Source organism: Oncorhynchus mykiss, chromosome 26 (assembly GCF_057628025.1).
Source record: "Oncorhynchus mykiss isolate SJ-2025 chromosome 26, ASM5762802v1, whole genome shotgun sequence".
NCBI classification, from domain to species: Eukaryota; Metazoa; Chordata; class Actinopteri; order Salmoniformes; family Salmonidae; genus Oncorhynchus; species Oncorhynchus mykiss.
This window is the reverse complement of record NC_143047.1, coordinates 3,499,147-3,520,376: the sequence shown is the minus strand read 5'-3', so window position 1 is coordinate 3,520,376 and position 21,230 is coordinate 3,499,147. Positions and strand designations below refer to the sequence as shown.

General features: G+C 42.8%; 1 protein-coding gene and 1 long non-coding RNA gene across 3 annotated transcripts in view; both read left to right on the top strand.

Annotated features, from left to right (window-relative positions):
- Positions 1-21,230, top strand: part of LOC149971349 (uncharacterized) — an 812,381-nt gene that overhangs the window by 123,990 nt on the left and 667,161 nt on the right. The window lies entirely within an intron of this gene.
- LOC110506257 (MAM domain-containing glycosylphosphatidylinositol anchor protein 1) overlaps positions 1-21,230 on the top strand; it is a 399,885-nt gene that overhangs the window by 4,186 nt on the left and 374,469 nt on the right. Inside the window, exons 1-2 of one of the 2 annotated variants that reach the window (XM_021585690.3) lie at positions 16,511-17,566; positions 18,748-18,848. In XM_021585690.3, the coding sequence (XP_021441365.1) occupies positions 18,782-18,848 (67 nt within the window). In that variant the 5' untranslated portion in view covers positions 16,511-17,566; positions 18,748-18,781. Of the gene's footprint in view, positions 1-16,510; positions 17,567-18,747; positions 18,849-21,230 lie in introns of those variants that run through there. The other variant, XM_090221721.1, reaches the window with a different exon arrangement.

Sequence of the window (21,230 nt, the reverse complement as noted above, 5' to 3'; positions counted from 1 at the left end):
AGTCGGCTGGCCCTCGCTACATATTCGTCGCCAGACCCACTGGCTCCAGGTCATCTACAAGTCGATTATAGGTAAAGCTCCGCCTTATCTCAGTTCACTGGTCACGATGGCAACACCCACCCGTAGCACGCGCTCCAGCAGTTGTATCTCACTGATCATCCCTAAAGCCACCACCTCATTTGGCCGCCTTTCGTTCCAGTTCTCTGCTGCCTGTGACTGGAACGAATTGCAAAAACCGCTGAAGTTGGAGACTTTCATCTCCCTCACCAACTTCAAACATCTGCTATCTGAGCAGCTAACCGATCGCTGCAGCTGTACATAGTATATTGGTAAATAGCCCACCCAATTTACCTACCTCATACCCATACTGTTTATATTTATTTACTTTTCTGCTCTTTTTGCACACCTGTACATGACCATCTGATCGTTTATCACTCCAGTGTTAATCTGCAAAATTGTAATTATTCGCCTACCTCCTCATGCCTTCTTTTCTACTGTGTTATTGACTTGTTAATTGTTTACTCCATGAGTAACTCTGTGTTGTCTGTTCACACTGCTATGCTTTATCTTGGCCAGGTCGCAGTTGTACATGAGAACTTCTGAACTAGCCTACCTGGTGAAATAAAGGTGAAATAAAAGTACAATTAAAAATCTACTAGGCTTGGAGGCCTATATCTGTCATCCCACTGGTCAGAGCTCGGAATTGGTCACCATCTGTTGCATTATCAACCTTTCTAGAGTCCTGGTGATTAGACCTCTCACACACGGAATCAAACAGCAACCACCCAACATCAACACACTCATACCGGTGAAAGCAGCCCACAACACGGTGATTATAACAGTTTTCCATTTTCCAAACATACTATCGAACCACCAAGTCCGTGAGGTATCCAACCCAGAGTTCTCCGCTAACTCGTTAGCCAATGTGGTTAACCCTTTATCGCATCTCTAATATAGTTGATGAAACGCTGTTGATTGTAAAAGATCCAATCTACATTCTTATTGAGAGTTGACCAGCAGAAAATGCTGGTCTCAAACCCTGCTAATATCTGGTTTCTTGCTTTAAATTCGTCTGGCACCCCCATTATCAATATATTCTCTATCATCAAAGGACCCAGACAGAGAGATTATTTTTGCCCGCTTTACTGGCATTAGGTCATGGTGTTGGATGAGGGTGAAAGGCATTCCTAATTGTACAAGAGTACATACTGTATGTCCATCCAATTCATAGATTTGGTAGATTTGGCCATAATTTCACTCCCCCACACAACCACCAGACATCAGCTCTTGGCCTCTTTATCTTACTGAAGTCCTCGGAGCTCAAACACCCTGTCAGATCCCTCAGAGTTTCATCAGTTGTGACATTTTCAGTCCTATTACATCTTGCCACCTCCCCCTCGTCACACCAATGGGTATTGGACCGGGCCAAACAGTAATAGTCTCCTCCTGCCACTATGAAATGGGGAAGCCTAGATCTAATAGGCGCATGGGGATACAAATAATGTAGATCACTACAGCTATCATTGTCAGGCTTTCCTGTTTCATGAAAAGCTTTAGCATAAACACTACTCCTCCAGGTGAATTGGTTCCATCAAGTTGGAATGGGGTAGTCGTTAATCGGGGTTTAGCTGTTGCACAGGCATAGCACTCTTCCTTAGATATAGACCTTGCTGTATATTGGATCCACTTCATCCACAGATTGGTAACCACAAACCCTGTTTCTACCTCTATAACTTCTTTGAGATCTTTAGTTTGAACTATCCGCACCGGTCCTTGACTCTGGATGACTCCACGGGTGATGTCCGTTTTATCAGGGGTATTGTTGTATTCTGGCCGGCTGTAGAACTATCACCTGCCCTAACCTCTGCTACCCGGAATGGTACCTTAGTGTCGAACCCAGTCGGGTTCAAAACAACATACCATAACCCGAGATCTTCTTTCTTTACGCTTTTAATGGTGATTTCGTACCTTTATGCAATACTTCCCTCGTTCTGAATTGCAGTCAAAAACACTGACATTTACTATACTCCATCTGTTTCTATATTGGGAGTGTTGATTTACATAGCCTCCTCTCTCTGTGTGACCTATGACCTGATCCCATGAATTACACGGAGATCTGCACAGATATCTTCCCCATGTATTCAGAGTCCTAGACTGCCAGGAGGTTAGGGACCCCATTTGGTCTACATAAAACTCAATTGAGACATCCTTCCCTAACCCCACTCTCACTTTCTTTTTATCCAGATCGAGTGATCTCCTGTACCTTGGTAATACGGGATCTCCATCTTCTACACGATGGGTCAAGTTACCATCTTCTGCCTTCTCGAGTGGTTCATGATGTATTAGGAATATGGCTCCCACAATTAGACAGCTCAGACCGACCAGCACTCCTGTAAAGCCCCACCCCTTCCCAGAGAACACATCACTGGCTAGAGGACACCCCATACTTTCACTTCTATGAACGCACACAGTGAGGATCAGTCTGGTTAGGGAATCTTCGTTAGAGAGGTGACCCACGAACCCTATTGGTATTCGGTTCTTCTCCTAACTCTGATTGTTTGACAGTGTCAGTGTGTCTTACCCTCTTGCAGTGTGTAATATGTACCCAGGTGGCCCTTTCGGGTATTCTCCCCGCAAAGGCTGTCACCAGTAGCACTTGGTATGGTCCGTCCCACCATGACTGTTTCAAGTATTTTCTCTTCAGGGATTGGACCCAGACCCAATCTCCTGGTTGGATCTTGTGTGTTATCTCCTTTTGCAACTCTCCTGTGGGGAAAAAATCTTTGACATACTGGTGTCGTTACTAAACAACTTTCTCATATGTCCTGTTATGGTATTTTCTGCTTCTACATCACCTTGTTCAGGTCTTCCTAGTTCTGGCATTGGATATTTAGCTCTGCCCATGTATCAATTGGCTGCAAATCTAAACAATGTCTTAGGTAGTATGGGCAACATATCCTTGTGTCAAATCCCATCTGTATAGATAGCTCCTAACTTTTCCCATTTTGAAATCTCTTCAACTTCTTATGGTATAGGGGGCGCTTGCGTCCCACTCTGCCAAAAGCCAGGGAAAATGCAGAGTGGCAAATTCAAATAAATGATATAAAAATCAAAATTTCATTAAATCACACATGTAAGACACTAAATTAAAGCTAAACTCGTTGTGAATCCAGCCAACATGTCAGATTTTAAAAAGGCTTGTCAGGCGCTACACAAAACGCAGAAACAACATATAAAACATGCCTTACCTTTGACGAGCTTCTTTTGTTGGCACTCCAATATGTCCCATAAACATCACAATTGGTCCTTTTTGTTAGATTAATTCCGTCCATATCCAAAATGTCCATTTATTTGGCGCGTTTAATCCAGAAAAAAACAGCTTCCAAAATGTGCAACGTCACTACAAAATATTTCAAAAGTTGCCTGTAAACTCTGCCAAAACATTTCAAACTACTTTTGTAATACAACTTTTGGTATTTTTAAACGTTAAAATAATCGAATCCAATTGAAGACTATCTGTGTTCAGTACAGGAAGACAACAAACAAAGCTACTTTTCAAGTCTTGCGCAACTCTCAACAGTGTTACGCAGTTCCTAGATGGCCATACTTCTTCATTGCACAAATGAATTACCTCAACCAAATTCCAAAGACCGATGACATCCAGTGGAAGCGGTAGGAACTGAAAACAAGTTCCTAAGAAATACTGTTTCCAAATGAGAAATCACTGAACAGAGAGACCTAAAAAAAAAACAATTCTGAACGGTTATTCCTCGGGGGTTTGCCTGCTCGGGGGTTTGCCTGCTATAACAAGTTATGTTATACTCACAGACATGATTCAAACAGTTTTAGAAACGTCCGAGTGTTTTCTATCCAAATCTACTAATAATAGGCATATCTTATATTCTTGGCATGAGTAGCAGGAAGTTGAAATTGGGCACGCTATTTATCCAAAAGTGAAAATGCTGCCCTCTATACCTTAAGAAGTTAATTGGTGCTCGAGATTGACAGTCCTGTAATATAACGTTGTCTATATGAACTTCTTCTTTTAACAACTGCTCTGCCGGGGGCTGTGGTTTGAGGCCTGCCCTTTTCGCTTCCTGGTCTGCCTTTCTATTGCCGCTGCTAATACTATCTGCATAAACACTATCTGTTTAAATGGTAACTCGTTTCCCTTTTCCTAACTGACATGCATGGGTGAGTGCTACTATTTCCGCTTGCTGTGTTCCTTGGAAAAGACTCTGCTTCTAAAACTTATTTTTCTGTAACTACAGCATATCCAGTGGCATTAGTGCAGTCAGGGTTCTTCCTAGATGAGCCATCTACAAACATAGTCAGTTCCCCATCAGATAAAGCTAGGTCTGTCAAATCGGGTCTTGGTAAGACAACTTTCTCAGTTTCCGTTACACAATCATGTGGGCTGCCATCTGTTGCAATTGGAACTAATGTAGAACTAATGTGGAGGGATTTTAGAGTATTACGTCGCTTTATTGTCAAATTAAGCATATTAACAGGATTATCATACAAGACATATGTCTAGCTGGTGACATGTAGGCCATTTGATGTTCTAATAAAAAAATGGATACTGCATGTGAAACTTAAGGTCAATTCATGACAGAGTACAACTGAGGCAGAATCCTCAACTGCCCGTACTGACCCCCACTCTAAATCACTCCTTATAGTAGCCGAGTATATATAACATCCAGTCATTACACGGGCCCCACTTCTAAGTGTAATCATAGCCTCAAATGCATTAGCATAACACAACGGACATAAATACCCCTAGTAACTTTTCCTATTCATGAAAATCGCAAATGAAATGAAATAAATATATTCAAACACAAGCTTAGCCTTTTGTTAACAACACTGTCATCACAATATGCGTTACAGCCAACGCTAGACAAGCATTTGTGTAAGTTTATCATGGCATAATGCTATGCTAGGCTCTGCTGGCAGCAGGCAACATTTTCACAAAAATAAGAAAAGCAACCAAATTAAATAATTTACCTGTGAAGAACTTCGGATGTTTTCACTCAGGAGACTCCCAATTAGATAGCAAATGTTCTTTTTTTCCAAACATATTATTTTTTGTAGGCGAAATAGCTCCCGTTTGTTCATCATGCTTGGCTGAGAAATCGACCGGAAAATGCTACCATTACAACGGCAAACTTTTTTCAAAATTAACTCCATAATATCGACAGAAACACGGCAAACGTTGTTTAGGATCCATCCTCAAGGTGTTTTTAACATATCTATTCGATAATATATCCATCGAGGCAGTTGGTTTCTCATAAGAAACGATTGGAAAAATGGCTTTTCTCCAGGATTTCCTGGAATGGCTTTTCTCCAGGAGACACCATGCGACCACTCGCCCTATATGGTCTCTTACAGCCATTCTCCAATGGAAATGCCTAAAAAGACGTCACAATGCTCTAGACACCTTGGGGAAAACGTGGAAAACGTAAGCTGACTCCTAGCTCCTTCACAGCCATATAAGGAGTTATTGGCATGAGGCGGTTTCAAAAAATGCGGCACTTCCTGGTTGGATTTTTATCTGGGTTTCGCCTGTAACATCAGTTCTGTGGCACTCACAGACAATATCTTTGCAGTTTTGGAAACGTAAAACGTGTTTGGAACAGCTTTGGAAAGTGTTTTCTTTCCAAAGCTGTCATTTATATGCATAGTCGAGCATCTTTTCGTGACAAAATATCTTGTTTAAAACGGGAACATTTTCCAAAAATTAAAAGAGCGCCCCCTATATCCAACTAGTTAATAATACACTGGTCTTAAATAAATCCAAAACGAAAAGCATTCTATTTGCTTCAAAACATTCTCAATACCTAAACCTCAACTGGAGTTGTACATAAAGGGTGTGACCAATGAACAAGTTGAATGAGCTAAACTCCAACATAGAGGGCCTTCAGAAAGTACACACCCCTTGACTTTTTCCACATTTTCATGTGTTACAGTCTGAATTTAAAATGGCCTACACACAATTAGGGCTGTTGTGGTCATAACATTTTGTCAGCCGGTGATTGTCAAGCAAATAACTGTCGGTCTCACTGTAATTGAGTAGTAAGATGGCACCAAAAGATAGGGCAGCCGTGCTTCTAGCTCCCAAGCAACTTTTCAGTATTTCGTTTTTTTATATTTTTTTACATTATTAGGCCAGAATTGTTTTTGTGTTATTACATAGAACCGTAAATAACTTTTGAATATCAGAGCGGTGGTAACTCACCAGCATTATCTACATTACTACCAGGAATACGACATTCCAAAATGGAATCCTTTGTTCGTACCCCCCAGGGCAAATTAACTGATTCAAGCGGCTGTTCCAAAACACCTCCGGGGGAGAAGAGGTATTCGGAGTGGACTCCTAGTCCGACTCAGGAGGCACGCACACCACCCACCCACCTCTTCCGAGTATATTATTCGCTAATGTTCAGTCTCTGGATAATAAAGTTGACGAGCTCAGGTGAGGATCTCCTTCCAGAGAGACATCAGGGAATGTAACATATTCTGTTTCACGGAAACATGGCTTCCTCTGTATATGCTGTCTGAGTCCATACAGCCAGCTGCGTTCTCAGTATATCGAGCAGACAGGAATAAAGAACTCTCCGGGAAGAAGAAAAGAAGGGGTGCATGTTTCATGATCAACTACTCATGGTGTGATTGTGATAACATACAGAAACTCAAGTCCTTTTTTTCACCCAAACTAGAATACTTCACAATCAAATGTCTACCATATTAACTCCAAAGAGAATTATCTTCTGTTATAGTCACAGCCGTGTATATTCCCCCTCAAGACGATACTACGGCGGCCCTCAAAGAACTACCTGCCCTCCTGGACACCTACAGCACCTGATGTCAGAGGAAGGACAAAAAGATAATGAAGGACAACAACCACCCGAGCCACTGCCTGTTCACCCCGTTATTATCCAGAAGGCGAGGTCAGTACAGTTGCATCAAAGCTGGGATCGAGAGACTGAAAAACAGCTTCTATCTCAAGGCCATCAGACCGTTAAATAGCCATCACTAGCACCTTAGAGGCTGCTGCCCTATATTTATAGACTTGAAATCACAGGCCACTTTAATAATTAAATGTTTTGCATCAAGATAAATCTATATAATATAGCCTACACCTTCACAATAAATCCATTATTTATTTTAGACAGGTCTAAAGAAAATCTAGTCTATTTCATAAGAACAGAATAGCCTACACTGAGCTGTCCTTATGTTAGGCCCTGATATGGCTATGCCATATGTGGGCTACACTAGTTCATTTAGCAGACAAGATACGCTTAGAATTATGTGGCATTGTTTTATACTATTTTATAGTATAAATTAGGGATGCACAATATATAGGTCAGCATATCAGAATCGGACCATATTGGCTAAAAATGCCAATATCTTGCAAAACCGATGTCAAAGCTGATGTGCAGACCTATATAACATAAGTAGATGATGTAATGACGGCACGAAAAATACAGCTCTAAACAGAACAAAAGCAGAAAAATAGTTAGCAAGTTCAAGTCGAGCAGTCATTTGAAAGAGTAAGGAAATTTCAGCGAGACAACTCAAAGGCGAAATCAATAAACGCCAAGATAATGGCATTCATTGCCCTTGACAATCAATTGTGCTCTGTTGTGGATGATGTTGGCTTTCGCCAACTAGTCGAGCCCTGGTACACACTATTTTTCAGATGTTTCCCTACCGGAGTTACACAGTATTGTTGAAACTCACATCCTTGAGCTTCACGACTGACATTTGGACCGATTGGGACTCCCAATCATGGTCGGATGTGATACAGCTTGGATTCGAACCAGGGACTGTAGTGATGCCTCTTGCACTGAGATGCAGTGTCTTAGACCGCTGCGTCCATGTGTGTGTGTGTGTATGTGTGTGTGTGTGTGTGTGTGTGTGTGTGTGTGTGTGTGTGTGTGTGTGTGTTAACTATTTAACTGTACTAGAATGTTTAAAAGGCTGCAAAAAAATTTAATATCGGTTATCGGTATTGGCATTGGTATTGCTTATTTTGGCAAGGAAAATATTGGATATCGTTATAGGCCAAAAATGGAATATCGGTGCATCCCCGGTATGAATAATATAATTGAGCATAAAACAGAAAGGATATTTTCTAAAAAAAAAATCCAAAGGAGTGCGCACATGCGGGTGTTGAGCAGTTAACAAAGAAACGGGTACTACTATATGCTTCATTTAGAGTTATTTATGTAACTTTGGTTGTATATGTTTTGATTTAAAGGTTGCATGATACGACTCCAACGATGATTTGAAAAAAGTCGCATGAAAGACAGGAGTTTTGCTTAGTTTTTTGCGCAAGCTGTAGACACTTCAGCACTCTCTCATTCACAATTTGACAAGCACTTGATAATGCCTTGATAATGCCTTCCCTTCTCCCGACTGCGTGCCGAAGCACCCCACACTCACATGGCTTTCCATCATGCACGCCTCCTAATCAAATTCTGAGGTGCATATTGAAGACATTGGAAGAACATTCCACATTTACTTTTCGTCAGCCAGCAAGATGATTAGATCTAACGAACCGCAAAAGCCCTAGCTCATGTCAATCTACGATCTACAAAAGTTGACCTATGCTATTCTGTGTGAGAAATAAATATTCCGAACATAGTCCGGAACAATAGATCCCAAATTAATACAACCACTAGCATAAAAAAAAACTGTTTTAAGCAATGAGCCTGACGCAACAGATCAGAATGTGCCTAAACGGTCACATGAAATATGACTGCCATCATGACTCATGACTACTGGTGTTGCGGCAATATGGTCACCCTAAACACAGCCCTACACAGGCAATATTTTTTGCAAATTCATAAAAAAATGAAAAGCTGAAATGTCTTGAGCCAATAAGTATTCAACCCCTTTGTTATGGCAAGCCTAAATACGCCCAGGAGTCTAAATGGGCTTAACAAGTCACATAATAAGTTGCATGGACTCACTCCTTGTGTACTAATCATGTTTAACATAATCAGTGAGGTTTTCCAATGCCTTGCAAAGAAGGGCACATATTGGCAGATATAAAAAAAAAAGAAAAAAAAAGAGATTGAGTATCCCTTTGAGCATGGTGAAGTTATTAATTAACCTTTGGATGGTATATCAGTACATCCAGTCACTACAAAGATACACACGTCCTTCCTAACTCAGTTGCTGGAGAGGAAGGAGACCGCTCAGGGATTTCACCATGAGGCCAATGGTGACTTTAAAAACAGTTACAGAGTTCATTGGGAGTGATAGGACAAAAGCTGTGATGGATCAACCACATTGTAGTTACTCCACAATACTAACCTAATTGACAGGGTGAAAAGAAGGAAGCCTGTACAGAATACAAACATTCCAAAACATGCATCCTCTTAGCAACAAGGCACTAAATTAATACTTCAACAAATGTGGCAAACAATAAACTTTTTGTCTTGTATACAAAGTGTTATCTTTGAGACAAATCCAATACAGCACATTACTGAGTACAACTCTCCATATTTTCAAGTATAGTGGTGGCTGCATCATGTTATGGGTATGCTTGTAATCGTTAAGGACTGGGGAGTTTTCCAGATTAAAAAAAAGAAATGGAATGGAGCTAAGCACAGGAAAAATTCTAGAGAAAAACCTGGTTCAGTCTATTTTTCACCTGGCACTGGGATATGAATTCTCCTTTCAACAGGACAACAACGTAAAACACAATGACAGATCTACAGTGGAGTTGCTTACCAAGAAAACCGTGAATGTTTCTGAGTGGCCGAGTTACAGTTTTGACTTAAATCTACTTGAAAATCTAATGCATGACCTGAAAATGGTTGTCTATCAATGATCAGCAACCAATTTGACAGAGCTTGAAGAATTTTGAAAAGAATCATGGAAAATGTTGAACAATCGAGGATTAGAAAGCTCTTAGAGACCTATCCAGAAAGACACAGCTGTAATCGCTGCCAAAGGTTCTTCTATAAAGTATTGACTCGGGTGTGAATACTTATGCAAATGAGATATTTTTGTATTTGATTTTCAAAAAAACTAGTTTCCCTTTGTCATTATGGGGTATTGTGTGTAGATTGCTTGGGAAAAAAATAATATTTAATACATTTTGAATTCAGGCTGTAACACAACAAAAACGTGGAATAAGTCAAGGGGTATGAATTCTTTCTGAAGGCACTGTATAACGTTGAATGGTCAATTATCATAGGCAAGTCATATTGACAAAGTCGTTGTGAAGATGGGTCTGTTATAATACGACGTTCTGCCTTTTTTGACCCAAAAATCAACTGTACTAGTTATTCAGGCTCTGGTCTTGTCCCATCTTGATTACTGTCCGGTAATATGGTCAGCAAAGAAAGACCTAGCAACGCTGCAGTTGGCTCAAAACAGAGCAGCACACCTTGCCCTTAACTGCATATACAGAAATAACATCAACAACATGTAATGTCAGTCTTTCCTGGTTGAGGGTTGATGAGAGATTAACTGCTTCTTTTCTAGTTTTTATGATATTATTTGACAAGAATTCCAGATTGTTGGCATAATCAAATAACATTCAGCTCAGACACCCATACATACCCTACAAGACATGCCACCAGGGGTCTATTCAGAGTCCACAAGTCCAAAACAAATTCACAGTAACGTATAATATTATGTCCACATATAAAACCATACCACATAAAATTCCATAGTAACGTTGTAGGATCTGTTACCTAACATTGTACAAACTGTTCGCTGGGTCTGTGCTCCTTCAAAGAGGCTGTGTTTGATGATGCCTGCGGATCAGATCGATGTGCAACTGAACTACCCAATGACCGATGTCTAATGAGGAAGGGGGGGACATAAATTAGCCTTATAGTGCTGCTGGTGATTATGGATTTGGAAGTGTGTGTGTGTGTGTGTGTATGTGTGCGTGTGTGTGTGTGGACGTGTTTAACTATTCTTGTGGGGACCAGAAGTCCCCACAAGAATAGTAAACCATGTTTTTTTTTACAAACTGGGGACATTTTGTTAGTCCCCACGAGGTCAATGTTATTTCTAGGGGGTTTAGGGTTTAGGTTAGAATTCGTGTTATGGTTAGAATTTTTTAAGGGTTAGGGTTAAGAGCTATGGTTATTTAGGGTTTTAAGGTTAGGTTTTTGGGTTAAGTTTAGGGTTAAAGTAAGGATTAGGGTAAGAGTACGGGTTAGGGTTATGGTTAGGGAAAATACGATTTTGAATGGGACTGAATTGTGTGTCCCCACAAGGTTAGCTGTACCAGACTGTGTGTGTATGTGCGTGTGTGTGTGTGTGTGTTTTCTATTTCAGCCAGCTAACCACTTTCCCTGTAATGTTATAAAACTTAATTGTGGAATCTGTAATATGTATGTGTACCAGTAATGATAGCATAGCACCGTAGTCTCTCTCTCCCTCTCTCTCTCTGTTAACACCATTCAGAGCCTTTTAGTCAATCTTATTAGTCTTGGAGAAAAAAGGGGATGAGAAGGGGGGGGGGGGGGTTGGAGAGACAGACAGGCAGACAAAGTGCAACATTTTGATATTTGAGGAGAGAGAGAAAGAGAGTTCGAGAATTAATTAAACCAGAGTAAGAAAAATGGCCCACACAACTGTGCCTCATTCCTCTCAAGAATGAGAGGGAGACAAAACTCTCCCCTCTCCCACCCATCTTATCAGCATCAGTGTTGCCTCGCCTTAATGAGAATCAGTGTTGTTTTAAACATGAAATGGTTGCCGAGGACCCAGCGGGGAGGAATCAATAACAACCATTACCTCTCCTCTCTCTAATGATGCGGGAGCTGCCCCCCCCCCCCCACACACACACACACCCTCCTTGTCTCAGCCCATTTCTCCGTATCCGATATTGGATGGCGAGGGAGGTTATGAATTATCGAATCCCGAGGGTATTCCATTGTGCCGCCAATTATCCGTTGAAAAATGGGCCCCCGTGTGTGTGTGTCAGGTCGGAGTGTGAGGGGTGGGCAGAGGTTTGAGGCTGCCCGGCTGTAGTCACACTCACAGACACGGAAACGGACACAAACTTGGACAGTGTGTGTCTAGTGTGTCTTTGAACACATGCCTGCAGGCATACGTACATGTATACACAAACACACACACAGGTGGTAGAGGCCACCTGTTACCCAAGCTGAAATGACACCAGACCCACCTTCTGGAGGCAGTCAGCATCCCGAATGGGACCCTATTCCCTTCATAGTGCACTACTTTTGTGCCATTTGGGACACTGGCATACTGTTTCTGCCTGGGGTCTTTGGAGTTATTTTGACTTGTTGTTGTACTTGTGCAATGTTTTAATTTCCAACTTCTACAACATCTACCAAGGAAGGAGCACTCAGAACGGCATATTCCAGGGCCTATAGGACCTCATTCAACCTCACTGCAAAACACTGCTCTTTGTGTCCCTTACTTTATGTCTACCTTAACCACACGCTAGCATGGCTAAACTTAACCTTAGCCAAACCGCAAACCCCAACCCTAACCATTCGCTAGCATGCCTAAACTTAACCTTATGCTGACTACTAATCCTGTCTCTTAACCTAGCAAGCCTAAACGTAACCTTACCAAATTACCCCTACCTAACCAACTCGCTTGCATGCCTAAACTTAACATTGCCCTAACTCCTAACCACTCTTCAGCATGCCTCAACCTAACCTATCGCACTTGCATGCAATACCAAACAACGTGGGCACACAGGATACTTTCCATACTCCCTGATCTGTCCAATCATCTTTCATCATCTCTTCTCCAATCTGCATGCGTCTATCCATTTACCTCCATAGGAAGCCCATTATCGGATTTAATCGTCTTTAAATGCGGTTATCTTCTCCACAGTGTCTCGCCGTCCATGTTAGCTGTGGAGAGAATCTGATTAGGCTAGGAATCATAGGGTGCGTCCCAAATGTCACCCTATTCCCTATATAGTGCACTAATTTTGACCATAGCCCTATAGGGAATAGGGTGTAATTTGGGATGCACCATATTCAATCACTGATGTAATTACATTGATGGTGGCATCCAGTAGGAAACCGGAGCAGAAACTTTAACCAAGCACCTTGTATCGCGTTACTGCCTGTAGGTAGACAGCTGATACAGCTGATAACAATCTGGCAACATTCTCCCCCTAACATCCTAATGGTTTTTTAAATGGTCTGAGGGAGACACGGAACAGGGGGTCTGTTCAGGAGGATGTAATGTTACAGAATGTTACAGAACATTCAGTTAAAAATGTATTGTGTAGAACAGACAGATACGATTGCCTGTCAGATAGAATAGGGATTTGTGTAAGCTCTATCATTCTACTATGTGCAATATTTCGCAACGTTGCTGATAGATGTGTAAATAATTTAAGCTGACACAATTCCCTATATTCTACTTGACAGACAATTGTATGTATTCTGCACAATACATTTCTATTTGAACTTTCTGTAATGTTGGACTGTCCTAAACATGTCTCTATTGTAACAGTGCCAGGGTGTGGGAGTGGAAAGTGTTTTAGTAATTAGGTGCTTGCTTATATTTGTCCAATTCCAGGGTTTGCTATTATCAACAGCGACCCATGAGTAATTAGGGTTAAGTGCCTTGCTCAAGGGCACATCAACAGATTTTTCACCTTGGGGATTTAAACTAGCGACCTGTCAGTTACTGGCCCAATGTGCACAAACTGCTAGGCTACCTGCCACCCTGCTGCATTTTGGCAATTTCTCCTGTGTAATTCCTTTTGAAGACACTTTCTCCGTTGTTTCTCCTTGTATTTGCTTCATTCCTTGTGTCCTCTCTCTTCTCAAAACACATTGGAGGGAAGATCAAAGGTTCCTTATCTCTGACCTTTGCCTCCAATGCATTTAGAGAAAAAGACAAGGAGAGGGGATGCAAGTAAATCAAGGTGATACAATTGAGATTCACCCCTAGTATGTATTATTTTCGGTACCCCTGTCACACCCTGATCTGTTTCACCTGTCTTTGTGCTGGTCTCCACCCCCCTCCAGGTGTCGCACCACCCTCCCCATTATCGCCAGTGTATTTATTCCTGTGTTCCCTGTTTTTCTGTTGCCAGTTTGTTTTGTCCGTCAAGCCTACCAGCGTTTTCCCCTTGCACCTGTCTTTTTCAATAGTTCCTGTTTTCTAGTTTTCACGGTTTTTCTGCTTCCCCCGCCGGCGCAGTGTTCTTCTTTGTGGAGAAGAAGGACAAAACCCTGTGCCCGTGCATCAAGTAACGGGGTCTCAACGACATCACCCGCAACCACTCATCACCTCGGCCTTCGAGAGGCTTTAGGGGGCCACCTTTTTCTCCAAGCTGGAACTATGGAATGCCTACCACCTGGTGCAGATACAGGAAAGGGACGAATGGAAGACTGTCTTCAATACATCCAGCGGTCACTACGAGTATCTGGTCATGCCATTTGGCCTTACCAACGCCCCTGCTGTGTTACAGGCTTTTGTTTATGATGTTCTCTGCAACATGTTGAACCGGTTCATCTTTGTCTACCTTAACGACATCCTCATCTTCTCCGGCTCGGCCCAAGGTTCTCCAATGCCTCCTGGAGAACCAGCTTATTGTGAAAGCGGAGAAGTGCGAATTCCATCGCTACACCATCCCCTTCCTGGGTTACATCATAGCTGCAGGGAGTGTACAGATGGATCCCGGGAAGGTGAGAGCGGTGGTGGGATTTGCCAACTTTCATCGCAGCTCTACAGCACCCTGGCTTCTCCCCTGCCTGCACTCACCTCTCCCAAGGTTCCATTCACGTGGTCCCCAGCTGCTGAACGGGCATTCCGGGATCTCAAACACCGTTTCACCACAGCTCCCATCTTGGTTCATCCTGACCAGTTCCTGGTGGAGGCTGACGCTTTGGATGTCGGAGGGGGGCTGTCCTGTCACAGCGTTCTGCCCTGGACCTCAAGTTACATCCCTGCACCTTCTTCTCCCATTTCCTCAATGCCACGGAGAGGAACTTTGATGTGGGGAATCGTGAGCATCTCGTGGTGAAGATGGCATTGGAGGAGTGAAGGCACTGGCTGGAGGGGGTAGATCATCCATTCCTTGTGTGGATCGACCACAAGAACCTGGAATATCTCCACACCGCCAAGTGTCTCAATTCTAGGAAAGATAGATGGACCCTACTTTTCACCCGGTTCAACTTCTACCTCTCATACCGACCAGGATCCAAGAATGTCAATCCCCACGGCTACAACACCAGAATCTGAGACCATCCTTCCCACCTCGTGCCTGGCAACGGGACTCAGCTGGGGGATAGGGAAGGTTTGTAAGGCGCAGCATTCCCAGCCAAAATCCGGGTCTGGATGCTTATTCCTAATGCTGTCCGCTCCTCGGTCCTGGAGTAGGTCCTCTCCTCCAGGCTTCCTGCCACCCGGGCTCCCGTTGGACCCTGGCCTTTGTGCGACAACGCTTTTGGTGGCCTATCCTGATTCCTAACGTTTCTGTGTTTGTCGCCTCATGCACGGTCTGTGTTCAGGCCACCCAGAGTATATTCCTACGCTCACACACACACACACTGAGCAGCACAACGTGTAGTGTGATGAACTGACTTAAGCCCCAATGATGCTCTCTTGGCAAGGCACGCCAAGTAAGCTGGCTGCCGACCAAAAGGGAGGTAGACAGAGACAGAGAGAGATCATTTGGACTGGTTTTCGCAGTCTTTTTCAATAAAAAATCATTACATTGTATGCTGACTCTTTTTATTCAGAGATTATTGACTGTCAATGTTTTGTGGTATACTGGATGAGATACTCAGTGTGCTGTGATACTTTTGATAAAGACAAACAATTTGTATTCAAATGAACAGACTATTCCTTGTCTGTTCATTTTGTAAGTAGACCACATATTCATTTTTGGTCATCTATGAAAAGGATAGCATGAAACTTATAGGTGCCCTAAGGCAAATATCTTGATCTTATCTTCATGGCATGGCTCTCCTTTGAAAAACACATTTAATATTTACAGGTTATTGCTTCACAGAGCTGGACATGTGTACGCAAATACTTGTCAACATTTGAAATATTTACCATTGTGTGTGTGCGTGTGTGAGAAAGAGAGAGATAGGGAGAGAGTGACTGAGAGAGAGAGAGAGAGAGATAGGGAGAGAGTGACTGAGAGAGAGAGAGGCATGCACACCAGTGAGACATAAAGCAGCAGGTTAGCACGTGTCTGTGTTAGTGGACAGCATCTATGGTGCTGAAATGCACAGGCTGCGGGAGACAGGGAAGCACCTGAGGATATTCAGCGCTGCTGCAACCTCCCTATGTGGTTCAAGCTGCTTCCTAACAAAAAGGAATATGTTACATGTTTGAGTAGGCTACTATATGTTTTATTGATGAGTCAACAACAACATTTGAGATGCATCAACTATCAATTCCGTTCTGAATCTATCTGTCTATCAATCCGGGGAGAGGTCACACGTTAAATAAAATTAGCTAAAATACGCCGCTTTGTGGCCACATTGAGTAGGACTAAAACGTCGGCTCCGTGCATAGAGAAACTGACGGAGACGGAGATGAGAGGGAGAGCTTGAGAGTACCGAGGAGGGATGGAAGAGAGCGGGAGAGAGAGAGAGAGAGAGAGAGAGAGAGAGAGAGAGACTGTGATTTTTCTTTCTTTTCTCGGCCTCTTTAAAAAAAATCTAATTGCCCCGTTGGGAGTCCGAGCCAGTATTCAGTAGGCAGGACCTTTTTGCAGCTGCACTGCCTATAATTGGCATTCCTCCACGAGTGGAACCACAGTCGCAAATTCGACCAAAACCACCCCAAAACAAATTACCCCCCCCATCCATCCCTCTCGCTCAGGTCGACTCTTTAGTCTATCGCAAACGTCACTCATGTTGCGTGGCGCGGGAGAAGCGAACTTGGAGTTGAATTGACGTCCGACAGAGGGAGAGAGATAACAGAGACACAGAGAGAGGCAGAAGATACACGAGCCTGTCTTTGACAACCTGTTCAGTGAGACGTGCGCATCTCAGCTGTGCCGCTTTGGGCCAAGGAGTCCATCACATCGTTCTCAGTCTGCGCACATACTTCCACTGGCAAACAGTAGGCTACTTGGAGACGCGAGGGGAGGAGCGGTGTAGTGTATGGAGAGTGGGACTTTATTTTGATAGCCTATAATTTCCAATAACCTACGCGGGACTGAACTGTTTAAAGAAATAAGAGGCGTAAGAAATAAGGCAGATTCAACGCCGAAAGGGAGAGAATCGGAGTGATTTCGGACTGCATGGGTTTATGAGGACTCCGCTTTGTGGATACAAGGAGCGGCTCGAGCCCCCTAAAGAATCCAAACGAATGGTTCCGTGCGTTAAAAGTTACCCGGTGAATTCTTATCACATTTCTACTCTCTTTTGAGAATTGGTATATATCGAAATTGGAACTAAGGAAATCTACTAACCCGGAATACTTAAGTGGGGATACCTACCTACATGTACAACGAATTTATGGTAAGACATCTAAGGTGGTCTTGAAACGGAATTATCGCTGAGCCGCGTCGTAGACTTCGTTTCAAGACAGCCCACCCGCTGCTGCGCTGACTACACCTCTGAGTAAGGTAAATGAAATTCGACAGCGATGTTTTTCCAATATGCTTCACTTATGGACAGACACATTGACAGTAGGATACTGTCTTAAAAGTTTGATCCTGGATATATTATCTTCCTGCATGTTATAGCCTACGATTTGAATATGCTTGTATTTTATTCCCTAACTAGGCTAAGTAGACTATTCAAACGTGGGACGTGTGTAACCACCCGTTTGTGTGGAAAGGTCGCCATCCTCAATGGGGTGAGGTCCGAGAGCGCGTGCAGACTTTAGTTGCTTTTGAGACACACAAGTTGCGCTAGATATAAACTACTATACACTATGGCCTACTTTTCTAAAATAGATAATTGCATTTCCCATTTATACATATTATGGGTCATCATGCAGACTAGGAAAGGCTCAATCAGTCGCCAATTTGAGTGAGAAAGTGCATCAATCATTTTTATTGACTCGTTTACTACAACGTCCCTTTAATTGCCATTCGATTAAACCACAATACCACAATACCACATGTCAGGTAACGTGGTCGATTTGGCACAGTTGTCTATTGCTTATCACTCCATTTTTATCGCCTGTTGGGTGAGGAATGTAGCCTATTGGTAATCTTGGAAATGTTCATTTTTTTCGAATGAATGCTACGGCTTTTGTCCACAGGTCCTGTGTGTGTGTGTGTGAGTGTGTACACCCACATGTGCTTAATATAGGCTATGCGGTGGTGATATGCAGGTAGGTGCATGACCCCGGCACTCAGGCCACCATTTGAAATATTGTTATGCTCGCTGCCCTTACCTGCCGGTTAGCAATTTCAGAAATAAACCATAATTACTTTAGGCAATCCTGTCAATCCCGAGAGGACAATGGCAGAGCTGTCCTGTAATCTTTTGATATCCAGAGTCTGCAACTGAATTGCCGGTAGTTTAACCCGGTTTGAGACAATGCATGCGATTCGAAATTACTTTAACCCACGAATTATTAGGATTGTATTATCTGTGGAAGGGAGTTGACACGATTCCCGGACAGAACAAACATATATTTGATATACTCCCCACTTGTTCTCTCGTCTGGATTATAAACTAGCCTACTGTACTGTAGCCGTTACACGCCACAATCTACCGTGGCTCCTTTGATCCAGTCACGGTGCTCTCATGCCCTCTTCTTATTCACTCAAACCTGCTCTTCTCTCTCTCTCAGACTATTTCCAGGTTATGAGGGATCGAAGCTAAAGATGGAGCTTTTCTGGATTTTGTTATTTTCTATCATCCACCCATACACACGAGGGCAAGGAGTTTACGGTAAGAGATACGAAAGTGTGTGTGTTTGTGTGTCCATTCAGTTTAATATGATGGTAATAAGTGGCGCAACTATTGAGTTATTGCACAGTGGACACAGTCCGGTTTGGTTAATTTTTTCCCCTATTCATCATATGATCTTAATTGTCTTGTCCCAGTAGAATACATGTCCTTTATCGGTGTCATTAGGCTATAATATTATTAAAATTAACAATGATAATAATTGGCCTAATGCATATCCACCTCTTGCTTGCTTGGCACATGCAAATGGTCTGTCATAAAAATCTATTTCACATGAAAAGTTCATTGTAATGAGAAAAGGTAGGAAGGAGGCTTACTAAACCCTCGGTAATGTCTATTAAATCACCAAGAAGAGCATGGCCTCGGGCGGATTCCTAGTAGGCTATTGCATAATTACCCCTTTGAAACCTACATAGTTATCATTGAACATACTACGGGAGCGGCACTGTCATATCGAGTAAACTGCCGATTAAAAAGGCACACGCTGCCTAAATAGGCTAATTAATAAGAATGAGGTCTGAAAACTCTTTTTTTAGTTCCACTCGCCTGTTGGATGTGTTGGCCGGAATTGAATTCGACAAGTGCCAAAGATCAACACCACATAGTTTCTCCTGTTCGCGACACACCAAGCCTCTAGGCTATATCAAGAAATTGGAATGAAAGAAATGATGAACGTCGTATTTAAAGGCTACAGGAGCTTATAATGTGAGATTCTGCTCCAGGGCAGCACATATGCACAGATGTGACTGTTGAAGAACTTAGACATTTAGCTGCGTTGTGTGTAATGAGTGAGGACATAACTGGGATTTCAAAGGAACAGTCGAGAGGTATATTTTCGTTTGGTTGCCATTTACTCCACAATGCAAAAAAAAGTTTGGGCAAAAAATAAATAAGGTTCGTCCTAGTGTGGAATGGTTGCTCTACCCTTGAATGGTGTTGAATCTCCAGCCGCTACAGCTGAACTGCTACAACTGTTTTGTTTACTTTAGGACCATAGGATATTTTACTCTTGTGACAGGCACCACAGTATACCTTAGACCTTATAGACCTTATAGACCTTAGACCTCAACTCTAGTTGAGAAAAGCATGTTTCTGCGTAACAGTATGACAGTATGACGAAGGAACGGTTTGAAGCCAAGTAGATAATCTTTGGTGCAAATTGGACGGGTAGCCTATGCTCATTACATTACAATTATGTGTAAACCAAGGAAAGCAGCTGCAATATTTAAAGCTCTCTGATCACACTTTTACCCTTTCCAGCTCTCCAAACAGGGGCACGACACACTCTAACTGTTAAATGTCAAACGCAGGGCGGCTGTCAATGGCGATGTCAATGGCGATGTGTCTGTCTACTATGAGCGTTGGTCCAGTAACCGGAAGGTTGCTGAATGGAATCCCCGACCTGACAAGGTAAACATCTGTCATTCTGCCCCTGAGCAAGGCAATTAACCCACTGTTCACCGGGCACCGAAGACGTGGATGTCGATTATGGCAGCCCCCCGCAACTCTCTGATTCAAAGGGGCGGGTTAAATGAGGAAGAAACATTTATGTTGAATACATTCCGTTGGACAACTGACTAGGTATCCACCCTTTACTTCTTGCGAAAGCCTAAATGTATAACATGCTTATGTTTTGCATTGCTAAGGTTATGCATTGTTCTGTTGTCTGATGTAGCCTATAGTATTTGCTCAGTTGTCCCATGGGCCCTGTACTTTCTGGGTTAGCAACATGGTTGCGCTCAACGTAATAAGTATGACCTCAAACTAGTTAGATCTTTACGTATGGTCGGGCTTGGCGTTGCGGATCCGAATGGGTTTGGTGAGCTCATCCTGAATAGATCGTTTTGAATTCCCCTTTTTTTTTTTTGGCGGGCAATGTGAATGAATGCATATAGCACGCAACACAAATGACCTCCTAACAAACTAGGCCCATTAAAAAATGATCTTGCGCAAAACACACAAGTTTACAGGAGATGAGAGAGAGTCTAAAGTCAGTCTAAAGTATTCTATTGCATTCTTGGTCATGATGATGATTCTTAGGTTTAGACTACGAGGAGGAAGGACCTTAGCCGTAATAATTCCCTGTGCAATCAGCAAACGCGTCTGGTCTCCTGCTGCCTCGGTTAAATATGTTACACAGGTGCGATGTTACACAGGTGCGATGTTACACAGGTGCGAGACGGAGAATTATGCAAGAACAGTGGAAAACGTCAGGAGATCTGCCGTGAGCTTGGCACACGACTGTGTATTGAGAAGCTCTAAAATGGCTTTTCCTGTTTTTGGAATGTTCTCACTTCCTATGGAGAGACCGATGCAACTCGCTGTCCGCTGGGAACCGAAAGCCACAAGCACGCCTGATTTGAT